Genomic DNA, 18,674 nt, shown 5'->3' on the forward strand with positions numbered 1-18,674 from the left:
GCAGCTCCAGCCCAATATTCTGACACCTCTGCAACAAAAGAGAGCTTCTCCTCCCTGACAGTTCCAACAAAAACTCTGGAATTGCACCACATGGGGAGACACACCATACCGACGGGCCAGTCCCGCTCACATGTTGACCCCTAGATCTCAGTATGACATAGACCGAGAGTGGGGTAACAGAGATTTGTTACCAAAGAATGTGGAGCAAGTGTTGAACAAGCAAAACTGCAGCTTTTCCCTACACTGCTCTCTAAACACCCTCAAGACAACAAATCTCACATGTGTACTTCTGTGAAATTAAGCACCATTTCTTTTCACAGATTCTTATTTTAATAAGACTAGCAGTGTGTCCAAATTGCTATTTTACAATCAAATTTCTTAAGACAGAAGCTATTGCAGTGGTGCAGCGGTGCCACATCCAGTGGCGGATGTTCTGTGTAATAGCAAATGTTACTCAATCGTGCCGTGGTGGACTAAATGATGGCTCCTCCAAGGATGGTCGTGTCCTAATCCCTGGAACTCATGCAAATTAGCTTACCTGGCTTTGCAGGGACTTTGCAGGTGTGATCAAGTTAAAGATCTTGAAATGGGAAGATTATCCTGGATTATTGTGAGCTCAATAATCATAAGGGTCCTTATAGGAGAGACACAGGAGGAGTTAGAAAGTGGGCAATGCGATGATGGGAGCAGAAAAGCAGGACAGAGAGGAGGAGACTTTACGATAGCCAGGACATGGAGACAACCTAAATGTTCATCGACAGATGAATGGATAAAGAAGATGTGGTACATATATACAGTGTAATATTATTCAGCCATAAAAAGTAACGAAATTGGGTCATTTGTAGAGATGTGGATGGACCTAGAGACTGTCACACAGAGTGAAGTAAGTCAGAAAGAGAAAAACAAATATTGTATATTAACGCATATCTGTGGAATCTAGATAAATGGTACAGATGAATCTATTTCCAGGGCAGGAATAGAGACGCAGATGTAGAGAATGAACATGTGGACACCGGGGTGGGAAGGGGAGGGTGGGACGAATTGGGAGATTATATGTCAATACATATATACACTACCATGTGTAAAACAGCTAGTGGGAACGTGCTATACAGCGCAGGGAGCTCAGCTTGGTGCTTTGTAATGACCTAGATGGGTGGGATGGGGCGGGGGGAGGGGATATATGTATACGTATGGCTGATTCACTCCTCTGTACAGCAGAAACTAACACAACATTGTAAAGCAATTATACTCAAATAAAAAAATAAAATCGAAAAAGGAAGATGCTACACTGCTGGCTTTGAAGAGGAAGAAGGTAAGCCATGAGCCAAGGGATGTAGCCGGCCTCCAGGAGCTGGTAAAGGCAAAGAAACAAACCCTCCCCTAGAGTTTCCAGAAGGAACCAGTCTTGCCAACATCTTGAGTTTAGCCCAGCGAGACTGATTTCAGACTTCTGGCCTCCAGAACAGTAAGAGGTAAAACTGTGCTCTTTGAAGTCATTAAGTGCATACTAATTTGTTACAGTGGCCACAGGAAAACTAATGCGAGTGGCAGCACACAGCAAGTGGTCACTGTCCGGTGCGCTGGTAAACAGAAACAAACTCAAGGATGGGGTCTACTGCACGAAAGAATCTGCTCCCAGAGCTGAGACACCTGAGAACGATGACTCTTGCTAGATGTGCCCTTCTGTTACAAAAATGTTACTGAATTCCAAATTAAATACTCTTAACTTTTAACACTTAAAAAAAAAATGTTCAGTAATGACCTGAGGAGAAGGTTTGGTGAAAAGGGCCTCCAGCGTGTGTGATAACCGTTTCAGACTGCCAGGGCACTTCCCGTTCACCGTCAGCTGGTATTCACTGGCACGGCTGGTGCTGAGCTACTTCTGCACCCACTGGTAATATAATAACAACAGTGATACAGTCAAATAAATTAATAATATAAATTCCAGGATGTGTGTTCATTTCAGAAATCCCACGTGACTTCTTGGTTTGAGCCTTAGAGTACAGACTTGGGAATGCGGCTACAGATAGCCTGTTACATATTGAACACGTATCAGGTTTAATTAGAGGATAAAGGGAACTTACTTAAATTTTTTAAATTATTTTGGTTTGATTTTAACTTGTAACATGCTTTTTTTTCCTATTGAGAAATAACTGACATAATTATGGAGCTATAATTGACATGTGATATTGTATTCAAGGTGTACAATGTAATGATTTGATTGTAATATGCTTTTGAATATCACACTGCATATATATGATTGAGGGCCAGTGAGAGGTAGAGACTTTGAGTCAGTAAAAATCAAAATTGTTTTCTTTTTATTCGATGAACTGTGCGTAACCATACTATCCTTTACTTGATATTCTATTTAAAGACACTTTAAAATGTTCCCAAATTCCATAAAACTCTTTTCAAATGAATTCGCAAAAACTCCTGGTTAACAGCAAAAAGTTTCACACAACCTCACAGAAAGCAGGACTTAAATGCACGATGATTCAAACTCCTTTCTAGATATTTTAGAAATTCTCTCAGCTTTAACATAACCCCAGGCACACTTCTGGAGAAGAACTCCCACTCTCTATTTCTCACGTCCTATGCCTAGTGACTTGTGCTGAAATACTTTTAGGAAAACTGATGCCCACGACATCTGGGTGACCACGTGGCGCAGACTAAAGAGGAAACCAAGGCATCTGAAAGTCTTGAAATTCAGATTCCAAGAATGGTCTGTAACGGACCAACGTGCAACCATGGATAACTCGCTTCACCTATATCTACGTATCAACTTCACTGCCAATACGATGGGTGGGAAGCACCTGCTCCTCCAATGCTTCTAGAACTTGCAGAGGATCCAGTGGGGCAGAAGCAGAATCAATCAGAGCAATGAAAACTCCATTGCAAGGTAAGGGCTAGTGAAGAGGGTGAAATAAGTAATCACAAAGAAGGTGCCTGAGACACTGACATCTGCCTTCTGTCTCCCCTCATCAAAGATGAAATTTTAGTCCCAAGAATATAACGAGATGTGAGGGGAATGAGTTTCTATTTAACCACAGCCTTTAGGAATTTCCAGGGCAACACCCCAATTCGGCTTTAAATAAAATGCCTGTCCGGAGCCATCTGAGTCAGGACATGACTGAACTGCCTGGACAAGCTAGTAATCAGAGAGAAAATATACTGTCTCCTTTCTCAGCTAGAGATAGCAAGCAAATATGGGGAGTGTAAAGGTTCTGACCTACATAAGAAAATTGCTAGCTCCTCTCTCATTGCAGTCTGGTGGGAAAACAACCCAATTCTCCTCGCCTTGTCACAGGGTCAGGAGCTAAGTGTTGAGATGGAGTTTGCCAACCTAGATCAGGCAACAAGAAGAAGGGAAAACAAACACGTGTGTGTGTGTGTGTGTGTGTGTGTTTGTGTAAGAGAGAAGAGGAGTCAGGCAGGAGAAAGGTTGACGGATACGTCTCTACCACCTCCAACAGATGCAGGATCTGGGGCTCTACCACTTAGGAAATGATTAGGTTCCTTTTTGACAAAATCCATGCCTTCTGTTGACTAGATGGACTTTTCAGAAGGAACACGACCCTGCACCCAAACAACACTGTAAAGCTCTCAGCCCCCTCAAGGCCAGATATATTCCCAGTGCACACCCATCCCCACTGACTGCCTTTTCTCCCCACTGTCCCAGGACGACAGAGCACTGCAAGGATGCTTAAGACACAGATTCGGAGATTTGGAGTTATAATGCATTGATAGTTTTGAGTTACAGAGCAGTCATCAACTGCTTGTTCAAGAAATTAACTTACACTTCAATGTTGAGATTTTAAGGCAGACATGAGAAAGCTCCTTCCAACAACAAATCCTTTACAGAGCCACAGAGTTATGTAAGAAGCAACCTGTGTTTGCCTCTGCAAAGCACGACACAGCAGGGTCCCTCTTAGAGCAGGCTTAGGGACCAAATCCCCAGCCACAGCCTTCTCAGATCCCTAGACCCAGCTAAGTTCCTTTAAATACATATATAATAGGCTTTAAACAGTCACTCCTCAAGATGCTTGACGTAAATTTCAATAGTAAAAGTTGGGGGATTTTTTTTTAAAAGGCAAAGATCTAGATTCTTTATTCTCCACTGAATTAACTGAACATTACTTTTCCAGTCTCTGCAGCAGAGATAACACTGTGTGACATGCACCAGACCCCCAGAAAGCCACTCAGCATTTCCATCCTGCGGCTGGCATCGTCCACTTTTCTGGACAGCTGGACAGAGTGCACAGCAGAAATGGGGAAGGATCTGGTTTTACAGCCTCACATCACCAACCCCGTTGAGACCAGGATAGAGATATTTACATAAGGTAAATATTTAGATATTTACTAAAACAAGCTTTGTAGCTTAAAGCAAACAAATCCATGTCTAAAGCAGTAAACTGGAGTCAGGGAGACAAGGCAACTCCTCCAGGCTAATCGTGAGATACTTCTAGAGACACCAGTGATACCGGGGAAAAGGCTCCCTAAGGATTAATGAGGCTGTCCTTTAGGGCGTGTGTGTATCCACATCCCATTCACTGTGGGGCACTGGTAATCTCCTCCATAATCCCTGTCCTCCTTGGACACCTTGGAAGTCTGTGGTGCTACCAGCTCCTCTGTCACTGCAAGTCCCATCCCATCAAGGCACAAAGGGACAAGGGTGGTTACCCTTGGGGGAAGATTTACCTTCCCATGAAAGCTGGAAATCTAGAGACTGAGCTTAACCGCTCCCTGTTCCCCACAGTCAGACCTCCTGGCTCACTCCTTCGCGTTTTCCTCCGTGTGTAGAGATGGGTCTTGGAAAAACAGCTCCTGATCACGTGGCCAAAGGAAGAGGCCAGAGACAAGCAGGATGTCTAAGTCCTGGCTCATCCATCAGCAGCTATAGGTACAGCACAACAAGCCCTTATCTGAAACCTTTGGAGCCAGACGATTTTCAGAATTCAGATTTTTTTTTTTTTATTTTAGAAAGCTAATATGACACCCATAGCAGCGGCTGAGGAAGCAGCCTATAAACTCATTAATACTTTTTTTGTACCAAAACATGAATATTCATACTAATCTTCTATCAGGTCAACTAAATTAATTATGAAAAGAAATCCAGAGTTCTCAAGGATGGTGGATTTGCCACCATCTGGTTCACTTTCCTCCAAAAGATATCTAAATTCAATCACTCAGGGATAAAAGACCCGCAGCGGGGAACAAACGAGGTAACCACCAAAACCCCAGGAAACCTTCCCTGACTGAGGGCACCCATGGGACAGACCAGCTGAGATGGGACCAGGCTGATGTGAAGAATCTCTGACACAGAAAATGCCTTCTAAGCTGAGCTTCCCTGGCCTCAGAACCCAGAGAGAAACGCTTCCAGAGCCCTCCATATTCAGAGAATCATTCGCTTGGGACCCCAGCACCTGGCTCCAAGGAGGACACAGGTCTATCCAGTCGTAGATCATAATAGGACCCACACAGCAGAAGCAGACCAGATATTTCAGACCCCCGCTCCCCGCTCCCCCGTGTGCCTGATGTTAGCTCCACCGGGTGCAGGGCAAATCATGCTTTGATCTTCGTGTCTTAGAGAAGCAGAAAGAACATCTTATAGCTGCTATCTTTCCTCTGCCCCTTTAAATGCCAGCATCGCCAGGTTTTACCTCCCAGCTGTCTCTTCTCGCTCCGTGCATGCTGCTTGGCGAACTGTATCCACTCCCGCGGCCTCACCCACCGCCCATGCCCTGTCTTGCAGTCATTCCGTCCCATTCTCCTCCCCAATGCCAGGTCACATTTTTAACTGCCTCCTGGGTGCCTCCAGCCGGTTGCCTCATGGTGCCCTGTCCTGCCGCGCCACAGCCTACGGTACCTGTGTGCTTCCCCACATCTCCCTGAACTGCATTTAGGGTGGTCACATGACTGGTGCTGGCCAACGGAATGTGGGCAGAAACGCCGAGTGTTGCTTCTGGTGGGGGTGTTTAGTACCTGGTGACACTGTCTCCGTGTTCTCTTCTCCATAATGCTGGGACAACAAGGTGAAGAATCAAAACAGAAACAGTCTAGGTCCTGGAGTCACTGCTTAGAAAAAACCACTGGACCTTCACTGAACTGTGAGAGGAATACACTTCTATGGGGAAAAACTGCTGAGAGTTTGGGATGGTCTGACGTAGCCGCTAGTGTTCCATACTCTCTGTGAAGTTCAACTTCCACGGGAAGGCCAGCCCTCTGTGCTGTGATGTCCAGCAATCCCGTATGCCTTTGGCACAGCAATTACCTGACTCTGTTGACACGTCTGCATGTCTGGCTCCCACATTTGTGCTTCTTTCTCCACCCTTGTCGTCTCAGTGCCTCACAAGTAGCAAACACCTGCTGTGTTTATTTACTGAAGCAAAGATTAGAGTCGTCTTGCTCATGTGACCAGCAAAGCCCAAGTCAGCATTTTCCAGTCATCGTGTTCTTTGCACTGTGCTAGGCATGGTGGGAGGAGGCAAGAAAGGTCGACATTGTGTTGCCCACTTCAAGGAGGATTCTTTTATCTTTAGGTCCTCTGCACCCCATTACTTCCCATCTTTTTTTTTTTTTTTTGGCTGTGTTGGGTCTTTGTTGCTGCGTGCGGGCTTTCTCTAGTCGCGGCGAACGGGGGCTACTTTGCGTTGCGGTGTGCGTGCTTCTTATTACAGTGGCTTCTCTTATTGCGGAGCACGGGCTCCAGGCGTGTGGGCTCAGTAGTTGTGGCTCGCAGGCTCTAGAGCACAGGCTCAGTAGTTGTGGCGCACGGGCTTAGTTGCTCTGCAGCATGTGGGATCTTCCTGAACCAGGATTCTTTTTTTTTTTTTAATTAATTTATTTATTTTTGGCTGTGTTGGGTCTTTGTTGCCGCACGTGGGCTTTCTCTAGTTGTGTCGACAGCTTTCTCATTGCAGTGGCTTCTCTTGTTGCGAAGCACGGGCTCTAGGCGCACAGGCTTCAGTAGTTGTGGTGCGTGGGCTCAGTAGCTGTGGCTCACAGGCCCTAGAGCACAGGCTCAGTAGTTGTGGCACCCGGGCTTAGTTGCTCCACGGCATGTGGGATCTTCCTGGACCAGGTCTCGAACCCAGGTGTCCTGCATTGGCAGGCAGATTCTTAACCACTGCGCCACCAGGACAGTCCACCTCCCATCTTTATCAAAGGGCAGCTTCCACTTAAAAAAGTACCTGGTCCTTTCAGGAACTTATCAGCTAAAACATTTCTCAGAAAGCAAGATCAAAGGGGTATTGTAGTGACAAGAGGAAAGCAGAACAGGGCTCTCTCGTGGTCCCTTTGAGCCTGGCTCACCTAAGCCTGTCACAGTTTAGATTCATGACCTGGCACCCTGGGATCATGCAGCTGTGTTGGGGTTATTTCTGTTGTGAAAAGAGCTGCAGCCAAAGCATCACTGGCTTGTCGGGGACCCAGATGTAGAGGCAACAGCCTAGCCATGACCATTACCACTTGGCAAAACTTCCGAAACCAAAAACACAAAACCAGGTCACTGGTCAGGGAAACGGAACAGGGGACCTTGGCTCTGAACACACAGCGAACTGGCTGAATAATGTGCTCTGTGAGCAGTTCCCATTCTCCCAATGCTCTTAGGACGTGATGTAACTCTCAGTTCTAGCCCAAAGGAAATGATGACCATAAATAAATAATGACCAATTATTAATGCAATGCAATTACTAATGCAATTTTACCCGCTGCGGGGGTGACTCTGCTGTGGACATGGAGACATACATGACATTAAACACGTGTACATTAAACATCAGGTTGGTTGCTGATGCTGGCAAGCCAGTGTTCAGAAAAAAAGCATCCACAACAAAGAGGTGTGGCAAACCGGGCACCGTGCCCATAGCAGCAGCACAATGGGGCTTGTAGGACATTCTCCTGGTAGGACGTTCAGGGTAGTAAGTGGAACAAGGTTAAGACTCTACAGTATAGTGAAGGCTGATCTAAAGATAGCAGGGAAGATTAGGAAAAATCCAATAATTGGAGAGGTAACTTAGTAGAAGGGAATGATAGAGTTTGGGAGATTTGGGATGGTACATTTTGATGATGAGTATCACACGCGGCAGATAAAATGTACATCAAAATAGGGAACAGTTAAAACCACAGCTAAACACAGGACTTTGCTCCTGGCTGGTATTTTTATAGGTCACACACCACGCATAGAGCAAGGAATGCCTCCCCGCCGTCACATACGTGATACCAGCTGCACAAATGCGGAAAACAAGAAATTGTCTGAAAACAGCAACTTACCTTGTATGAAGATCCTATTCCAGTAGATTTTCCCGACTTGATTGCCCCCAAGAAACACCAGGTTGGACAGGATCAGCATGGAGGTGGAACAAGATGCCAGGGCAGCATGGAGTCGACGGCGAGCTTGTGGGGAGAGGAACTGGGCCTATAGGGAAAAGGGAGAAGGCATCTCATCACAAGGGTGGAAAAAATCGGGCTGAGACATCACACAGCCTTTCTTGTTACCAGCTCAGGATACCTCCCTGCAGAGCCTGAGGCAGGTTGATATTTAAACAGCTCTCAAAACTTCTGTTCCTGCAAGATGCTCATTCTGGTCTACGGAATGAAGTGACACACTCCCAAGTTGCTATTTCCTATTGCCAAAATGGGCTTCCCTCTGACATGTGTAACACAAGCATGGAACCTAGTTAGGATCTAGCTGAGATGTCTCCACACGCTTTCTGCACGTACATCTACAGGTACAAGAACGGTTTAGACTCCTCTCCATGATAACAAGCACAACTCTATGTGATGAGGTCAAGCTCAGGGCGATCTTCTGGGCCAGTTAACTTGACTCAGGGAAGCACCCCCATAAATCTGACCCACTATTAGAAGGAATCCCATTAAAAGGGTTCAGGAGAATCAGTACAAGCCAACCCCCTTCCTGGAATCAGAGCTCAGGGTACATGCCCCACCGAGAGTGAACTTGTAGCAGCAACAGAGAATGTCAGCTTATCACAGCGCCTGAAACATGCAGGAACTGGAGAGGTGTTTTCCAGTAATGATGATAAAAATTTCTGCTCGTCCGTCCAAGTTCTTCACTGCACTTTTCCTCCCCTTTTAATATTTTCTCAGGGATTTCATAAATTAAAGAAAGTGTTTATTTCTCAGCGTTGATCATTCTGGTGCCCTACTGAGTGAGATCAGTACGTGCACAGGGATTGTCCTTCGGGACTGCAGATTCAGAATGAGAACCAGGTACGGCTCAACCCAAGCTTTCTGACAAATACCTCAGCCTAATCCAAAGACACAGAAAAGAGGGATTTCCCTGGTGGTCCAGTGGTTAAGAATCCACCTTCCAATGCAGAGGACATGGGTTCGATTCCTGGTCGGGGAACTAAGATCTCACATGCTGCGGGGAAACTAAGCCCGTGCGCTGCAACTAGAGAGCCCGCGGGCTGCAACGAAAAGATCCCGCGTGCCGCGAAAAGACCCGACGCAGCCAAATAAATGAAGATTTAAAAAAAAAAAAAAAAAAAACAAAAAAGACATAGAAAAGAGAGAGAGCAGAGGTTCTAGAGATCATTCCTGAATATCTTCCTAAAGTCTGCACATCTCTGGGGTCACTTGCATCTTGATTTCAGCTGTGCTCCTGTTACAAACAGAATTCTGAATTAACAAGCAAAAAGGACTAAGCTAGAGGGTGAGTCTCAAATAGGAGATTTACTTATTCCTGGTGACCCTACTATGGATCATCTGTGGCTACTCTGTAAGCCTTGGTAGCGTCCTCTGAAAGCCTAGAGAAATGAATTCCTGATCCCCTCCCCGTTTCTCCCCTGCCAGTCCCAGGTCTGGTCTGTAGGCTCAGATATACCTGCTACCCTATAGCTTCCCATCCATGGCTCTCTCCTCCAGCATCATTCTGGAGCACGGGTTTTACTGCCACCAACTGTGAGAGTGTGGCTTTCTCATGGATAAGCTGTGTAGCAGGCAAGTGACTAAGTTGTCTGCCTGCACATGGTTGTTCTGGAAAGCTCTCACGTGATGCTGACATGCCCCTGGTTAGAGGCCACCAGACAAGATGACCTCTAGTCTCTCCCTGTCCTCTGAGAGGCCACAAGCATGCACAGGGGATGCTGCCAAACAAGACCAGAGAAGAGATAACGACACAGCATAAAAACTGGTAATGAAAGAGAAATAGGGATGAAGCAGGATTGTAATTCAGCACTCTTCACCTCTGAGAATAAGGAGACATTAATCTGCCCGTTTCTGCATTTTCGAGCAGAAGAAGATACTTTCTCAGTGTTACTGACTCAGTTAGCAGTGACTCAGGAGGTGGGGTGAGAGGAAGCAGGGAGATGGGGGAAAAATCCACAATAAGTCAAGAAAATATGAACTGTTGTAACTGACATAAATGTGCCCAAGTAATTCTCTCCAGGTACAGGGGTCACTGATAACACATTTGATTTCTAAGGAACGTGAGGAACTTCTGTTCAAACCCTATCAGTCTTCCCTAACCTTATATCCTGTTAGGGGAGTTCAAAGACCCCACTGATCTTTCCCTTTTTAATGTCGATTACAAAGAGCGCACATTGCTTGGTTAAAGCTCAAAGTGGTTCTCCTTTTGTGGGAAATGATTACAATTATTAAATAATCAACACAGAGATAACCAGAGAGGAAAACACTGTTTGCGTTAGGTTGCTAAGCGGGGCTGTGGTGCCGGGTTACCTGGTACAGGGCGAGGGCCGGGCTACACGGGGAGGCAAAGCTGGGGGGCAAGAGGCAGAGCAAGGGGAGAGATACAGCAGACAGTGAGGGCTGGAGGCACGGGGATCCTCTCTCCAGCACCTGAGACCCTGGTTCCTACTGCTCTTCCTTTGATTCTCTGATTACCCCAGTATCTCTCTCAGCTACATGATTCAATAAATTCCTATTTCTGCTCAGGAAAAACAGAAGTCAGCATAAGAGCAAATACAAAGGAGCCTCTTATCTCAGAGACAGGAGGGAAGATCTAAGATTTGAAATGACCGACTACAAGTCAACCTTTAGAAATAGTTAATTTATTTTTTAAAAATTAACAAGAATGGTAAAGGCACAGGCTGTTGGAATCAATAGGCTAGAAAGACTTAAGGAGAAATCAAGATGCTCATGGGCAGTTCTTGATTATCTGACCCCCACCCCGGGGTGAGTGGGTGGAAGACAAAATAGATGATGATAAAGAAAATCCCCAAACCCAATTTTAACTAAGAGCCCCATCCTCTGAACTGGCAAAATTAGCCTTGCCAACACGCAGCAAACTTGACAGAACACTGTGTCTCTTCATTGTGAACCAGTGGGAAGGCAGAATGATGAGCCAGAAAAAGGAAAAAGAGGACCTGTCTGGATAATCCACAGGAGGGTAATAATTAATAGCAAAGGGGATGGAAGCCTTGGCTGCAACTCGTCTTTCCTCTTTGGGTTCCCTCGTCTCATTGTAGAAGGTGACAGATTTGACATCAGGGGTTTCTTTCTATCTTCGGAACCATCTGGCCTTAGTCACTGGTTTACAGGAACTCCAGAGGTAAGCACCACATTCAGGGTTCCCAGGAGAAAAAAAATGCCATCTGGGCAAGGCTGGAAGAGTATATTCCCTTGGCCCAGCCAGCTCCGTCAATAAATATGACTTTCTGGGCCCCTAGGGCCACAGGGCCAAAATTCCCACTTTAAACACTTCCTATCTTTTGCACTGTCTCTTCTGAAGTCCTATCGCAATTACTGTCATCACTCCTGTGGTCCTTCACATCTAGGATGCAGGCTGTTCACGTGCAGGGTCAAGCCTCACATGTTAGTCACCCATCCTCATGGCTCAGGTGCTTGAAAGGTTGAGGAATTGTAAACCAAATAGGGAGGAAAAAAAAATAATAATGAAAAGAACTGCCAACTTGATCAGATAAGGCACTGATTAGTAAACAGATTTTCATTTTCATTACCATGACTACATGAGGATAAAAAAGAACCCTGGTCTCGTCAAGGTCTCTTCCCAGAGGACAGATGAGTCTGTGGCCATCCAGTATTCTGGCAGCAAAAAACCCCAGGGGATGTCTGGAAATTTGTTGGACATTTTTGGTTGTCCCAAGGACAACACAATTGGCAGGAGGTAACTGTGGCATTTGATGGGCCCGGGATTATAAACATACTGCAATGTGTGGGATAGAACCGTCCTGCCCGAAATGTCAACAGCGCCCTCTTGAGAAAGGGTCAAAGGTTTTCTTCTACTTTCATTATAGAGCTAACTTCTCTCTCGGCCCATGGGGCGCAGAACCTTCCTTCCTCTCTCACTAGGAGCAATGGCAAAAACATGCCTCTTTCCCCCTGGGGCCCAGAAAAATGCACCCCAGGGCAGGGAAAGCGTTCTTTTATAGTGTCCCAGTGCTAGGCTCCCTCGCTCCCCCCAACCCCCGCCACTACCACCTGGTATCACATTTGAGAGAGGGGGAGCCTCTTGTGTCCCCAGCTATGTTCAGGCAAGACGTAGCAACCTCCTCACCCTCACAGCCCTGAGACCTGGAGGAGAAAGGAAGAATGGGAGGCCAAGCACGTTGGAAAGCACCACTTTGTTCCCCTACAGGGATGACCAGTGCTCTCGCACTGACTCTTAACTCATGTGACAGGTTGGGGCAGTTTCTCTCCATGTTAGTGTCACTATAACCCACTCTTCAGGCCCAAGAGCAGGCACCCTCTAATTCCTCGGGGTGAGCTCGCTGTCTCTGAAAGAAGAAACAAGGGCTGGTGTGTGGAAATGCTACAACTAACAGTTTAGCGACGGCTCTAAACTTCCCTCTAAGACACTAACTCCAAAGGTGAGGCATGTAACCCAAACAAAGGAAACCTGGGGCTGAACTAAAGGTCTGTCAGAAGTTTGCAGTTCCTGCTGCGAGGTGTCTGCAAGTGTGTTTATTCATATCTCCATGGCAACCCCTCTATCTTTTCCAGTCAACATCCTGTCCTTGGAAATCACAGGACTGGCCAGACAAACAAGCCAGGGCCTGGGGTGGGGGGTGCGGTCCACGGAATCTGGGTCAGAAGTGATGCTCAGAGTGGCCATGGGGGTGAGAAGCAGGTGGTGTGGTGGGGCTGCAGGTGGCTGTGCTCCGGGGGCCCCGCACTTGTCCACGGAGGGCCCGCACGTGGGGCTGAGACAGGAGGAGGGGACGGGCTGAGCATCTGGGGGAGCATATGGGCCGGAGGAACGGCTGCTGGAGACAGTGACAAAGGCTTGGCAAGTGGGACCTGATGCTTTTTATTTTTAAGTGGGGGAGAAGCTAAAAAAAGAAACCGGGTGGGTTTGAGCAGCTGGACACAGTTCTTCCATATAATCACTGAAGTTTTTCATTCTCTAATAAAAACACTAACGAGAGGGAAAGAGAGGATAAACAAGGACATGGCAACGGGAGAGACTAGTGCAGACCAGGGAGAGCAAACGAGGGGTGGACACCCCACAGGCCATAAAGATGAGACCAAAGACAACAAAAGAAACAATTATAGCTCTTGTGAAAGAGAAGGGTGGTCAGAGTGAAACGCTCAGGGTCAGGAGGACCCAAACCCCAAACTCATTCCAGTGTCCCTGTCCCATCTCTGTACCAACCTGCCAGGACACTGCTCCCCTTGCTTCCATTCTCAAGGCACTTGGGTCATTTCCACTTAGAAGTCTGTTTTACCAGTTACCCATCTCTCTCATGTTCCCACCAGCATGGTAAGTTCCTGAAGGACAGCGTGGCCTATTCTTCAATCTGTATCACCCAAGGCCCATGCATACTCTGTGTGCGCTCAGTAATTATCTTACACCTGTTCCTCCCTTTGCCCTACGTAAGTTACGGAATCTCCTGACTTCCTTACTATTCCATCCCCACGCTATATCCAAGCCAAATGAATACATGAAGGCACTCAGAAAGCAACACTTTGTACACGTATGGAGTGTCAAAAAAATCTCTGGCCAATGAAGTTAAAATTTTCAATCTCTGTTTGCTACTGTGATCTAAGCAATGCATGCTCCTAAGAGAGAGTCAGATACCTGCAGTGATGAAGGCAAAGCTGGCTTTGCTTAAACGGAACAGTTACCTGCTCCACAGTTTAGAAGTCCAGTTCAGTTAAAAACAGCAGAGGCTATAACTTAGGATCCAAATCCATGCAGCATATGAAAAGATTTCAGAGAACTCTCAAATAACTAAGCAAACAGCTGTCTCCTGTTACATTTAGAAAGCTTAAGCCATATATTAAGTGCCTGGGGTCTTGCTAAAAGTTCTGGAATGGCCAACAGAACCGTGTCACCCTGTGTTTTTACTTTTCCACTACCATGGACCCACCTCCAGTCTGTACGTCTCTGCTCTGGATTTCGCAGAAGCCTCTTTCTTAACTGGCATGCTCTACTCTAGCCTTCACTCCTCTAGTTCATCAAGCACACTGACTATGACTCTCCATTATGCAAAGTATTTTAGTGGTTTTTCGTTGCTTACAGACTAAAATCCAAACTGGGAAGGCACTTTACAATCAGAGACCATTTCACTTTCCAACCTTAACTCCTACCACTCTTTATCAATGGTATAGCTCTATTCACTGCTCTCCAAACATAACATGCACTTTTACATCTCTGTGCCTTTGTACAAGCTGTTTTCTCTACTTAGAATGTGCCCTCCTTATTCCTTCCTTCAAGCTCCAGCCCAATGTCAGCTCAGGAGAGCAATGGCTTTGGACCAGCCCAAATTGGGTTCAGGTTCTGGCTTTCCACCTTTTAACTGTGCTGCCCAGCACAAGCTCAGTATCCCCATCTACCTAGTTCACAGTTGGTATTTGATAACTGTAGGCCACCCTAAACCTGGGAGTGTTGATCACCTATTTTCTGTTTCTATAAGCTATGGGATAGATAGCATCAATCTATATAGGTCTTAGAGAGCTACAATTTTTAATGTAAAAAAATTCACTATGTGAGGAGCTTTACCTATACTGCAAAGTAGGTTAAATTATTCCCATTTTACAAAGGACGAACTAGAGGAGCAGACATTAAGTAACTGGTCCCAGGTTACATACACTGGTAAGTACAGAGCAGGATTCACACAGGTTTCTCTAACTCAATGTCTTCCTACCCCCCACTACATTATACAACTTCACGTCTGTGTAACAGTGATTATCCCCTCCTCTAGACTGGAATATTCAAGGAGTTTATCTCTTCAGTGCCAGATGCAAAGTAGATTTTCAAGAAATGTTTGCTCCACAGATACTTCATGCATGTGTTCCTTTAGCAATGGTTGATAGATACCCACCAAGTGTCAATTTCAGGACCTCAATATTTTCAAGAACAATATAGCTTAGAATGACATTGGACTTTTAAAAAGCAATTGGAATTCACAATTACAGAAGGAGGTTCAGTATATCTCCCTAGAAAATGACACCTAACAGACCAAAAGTAAGAAAGAATACAGAGTTGCTGAATAGAAATGAATAGGCCTAGCATCCAAATTGAAAAGGATGAAAAATTACCTCTGTTCACAAATGACATGATCTTATATGTAGAAAGCACTAAAGATTCTATTTAAAAAGTTATAACTAACAAATTCAGCAAAGGTTGCAGTATATGAAATTAACATGCAAAAATCAGTTGTATGTCTATACATTAACAATGAACAATCTGAAAAGGAAATTAATAATTCCATTGACGATAGCATCAAAAAGAATAAAATACTTAGGAATACACTTAACAAAGGAGGCAAAATATTGTACACTGAAAACTACAAAACATTGTAGGTATGACATCCATATCCATGGGCTGGGATACATAATACTGTTCAGGTGACTTACCACCCAAAGCTGTCTCTAGCTTCAATTAAATCCCTATCAAAATCCCAAAGATTTTTGTTTGCTGAAACAGAAAAATTCATACTAACGTTAACATGAAATCTCAAGGGACCCCTGAATGGTCAAAACAATCTTGAAAAAGAACAGGAGAGTCAATCAAGATGGTGACATAAGAGGGTCCTGAACTCTACTCCTCCCATGGAGGCACTGAATGGACAGCTATATATGAAGCAATTCCCTATGAATAAATCAATAAAGTATAAGAAAGTATCAAACAGAAATCATAGAGCTGAAGAATACAATAACTGAACTGAAAAATTCAATAGAAGGGTTCAACAGTTCAACAACAAACTAGATCAAGCAGAAGAAGAGCTCAGCAAACTCAAGGGCAGGGCAGTGGACTTCATCCGATCAGAGGAACCAAAAAAAAAAAAAAAAAAAGAATGAAAATGAGTGAAGATAGCTTAAGGGACTTATAGATGCCATCAAGCAGACCAATGTATTATGGGGGTCCCAGAAGGAAAACAGAGAAAGGGGCAGAGCACTTATTCACAGAAATAATGGCTAAAAGCTTCCCTAACCTGGGGAAGTAAACAAAGATCTATATCTAGCAAGCCCAAACAGTACCAAATAAGATAAATCTAAAGAGACCCACATAAAGACACATTATAATTAAACTGTGAAAAGTTAAAGACAGAGAGGACCTTAAAAGCAGCAAGAGAAAGAAACTTGTTATAAACAAGCGAACTCCCATAAGACTATCAGCATATTTTTCAATAAAAATTTTGTAGGCCAGAAGGAGCAGCATAATATATTCAGATTGCTGAAAGAAAAACACTGCCAACCAAGAATACTCTACCTGGCAAAGCTGTCCTTCTGAACTGAAGGAGAGATAAAGAGTTTTCCCGAACAAAAACAACAAAAAAAGCTGAAGGAATTCATCACCACTAGACCAGCCTTACAAGAAATGTTAAAGGGATTTTTTTCAAGTTGAAAAAAAGGGATGCTAATTAGTAACAGGAAAACATGTGAAAGTATAAAGCCTAATGTTAATGGTGGACACAGTTAAATTCAGAGTACTCTAATGTTGTAATTGTGGTGGGTAGATCACTTATAACTCTAGTATAAAGGTTAAAAGCAAAAAGTTTTAAAGATAACTACAAGTACAATAATTTGTTAATGAATACACAATGTAAAAAACTCCAAAACATAAAATGTGTGGAGTGGAAGTGTAAAAACCTAGAGCTTTTGTATGCATTTGAAGTTAACTTGTTATCAGCATAAAATAGACTGTTATAAGATGTTTTATGAAAGCATAATGGCAACCACAAAGCAAAAACCTACAGTAGATATACAAACATAAGGGAATCAAAGCATACCACTACAGAAAATCATCATATCACAAAGGAATAGAGCAAAAGAGGAACCAAAACACAAAGGAATTACAAAACAAACAGAAAATAATTAACAAAATGGCATTAGTAAGTTCATATCTATCAATAATTACTTTAAGTGTAAATGAACTAAATTATCCAATCAAAAGGCACAGAGTGACTAAATGGATTAAAAAACAAGATCCAGCTATATCATGCCTACAAGACACTCACTTTAGCTTTGAGGACACACACAGTGAAGGGATGGAAAAAGATATTTCATGAAAATGTAAACCAAAGAAGGCTGGGGTAGTTAAACTCTTCAACAAATGGTGCTGAGAAAACAGGATAACCACATGCAAAGCAGTGTATCTGAACCCTCACTTTATACAAAAATTAAGTTGATGAATCAAAAATCTATACAACAGGGACTTCCCTGGCGGTCCAGTGGGTAAGACTCCACGCTTCAAATGCAGGGGGTGCAGGTTCGATCCCTGGTCTGGAAACTAAGATCTCACATGCTGCATGGTGCGGCCAAAAAAAAAAAATCTAAACAACAGAATTGAAACTATAAAACTCTTAGAAGAAAACATAGGAAAAAAATTTCATGATATTGGATTTATCAATGATTTCCTGGATAGGACACCAAAAGCACAGGCAACAAAAGTAAAAATAGATAAACTGCACTTCACCAAAATTAAAAACTTTTGTGCATCAAAGGACACTATCAACCAAGTGAAAAGGCAACCCAAAGAATGAGAGAAAATATTTAGAATCACATATCAATAAGGGATTAATATCCAAAATATATAAAGAATTCTGACAACAGAAATACAACCCAATTCAAAAATGGGCAAAGGACTTGAATAGATATTTATCCAGAGAAGATATATAAATGGTCAATAAGCACATGAAAAGATTGCTCAATATCACTATTTATTATGGAAATGCAAATAAAACCATAATGAGCCACATGAACCACACCTTTACACCTACTAAAATGGCTATAATCAAAAACAGAAAATAAGTGTTGATGAGGATGTGGAAAAATTGAATCCTTGTGCATTGCTAGTGAGAATGCAAAATGGTGTAGCCATTGTGGAAAACAGTATGGCAGTTCCTCAAAAATTAAAAACAGAATTATCATATAATGCAGCAACCCACTTCTAGGTATATATTCAAAAGAAATGAAAGCAGGGACAGAACAGATATTTGTATACCAATGTTCATAGCAGTATTATTCACAATAGACAAAACATAGAAACAACCCTAATGTCCACTGATGGATAAATGTGTAAGCAAACTATGGTATACATGTAGAATGGAAATACTGCTCAGTCTTAGAAAGAAAGGAAATTCTGACAGACACTGCAACATGGATGAATCATGAAGACGTTAGGCTCAGTTACAATCATGACACAGAAGGGCAAATATTGCACAATACCACTTATATACAGTACCCAGAATAGTCAAACTCATAGAAAAAGAAAGTGAAATAGTGGTTTC

General features: G+C 43.9%; 1 protein-coding gene across 11 annotated transcripts in view; it reads right to left on the reverse strand.

Moving 5' to 3' along the window:
• The window catches only part of HHAT (hedgehog acyltransferase), a 361,867-nt gene that overhangs the window by 42,091 nt on the left and 301,102 nt on the right, over positions 1-18,674 (reverse strand). For 9 of the 11 annotated variants that reach the window (XR_004347122.1, XM_032614697.1, XM_032614705.1 and 6 more), the window contains one exon: positions 8,269-8,413. Coding sequence is in view for 9 of the 11 variants with exons in the window: in XM_032614697.1 (XP_032470588.1) it covers positions 8,269-8,413 (145 nt within the window). In the remaining 2 variants the exon portion in view is untranslated. Of the gene's footprint in view, positions 1-1,845; positions 1,892-8,268; positions 8,414-18,674 lie in introns of those variants that run through there. The other 2 variants (XR_004347123.1, XM_032614712.1) reach the window with 1 other exon arrangement.

The sequence above is a fragment of the Phocoena sinus genome, chromosome 1 (genome assembly GCF_008692025.1).
Source record: "Phocoena sinus isolate mPhoSin1 chromosome 1, mPhoSin1.pri, whole genome shotgun sequence".
NCBI lineage: Eukaryota > Metazoa > Chordata > Mammalia > Artiodactyla > Phocoenidae > Phocoena > Phocoena sinus.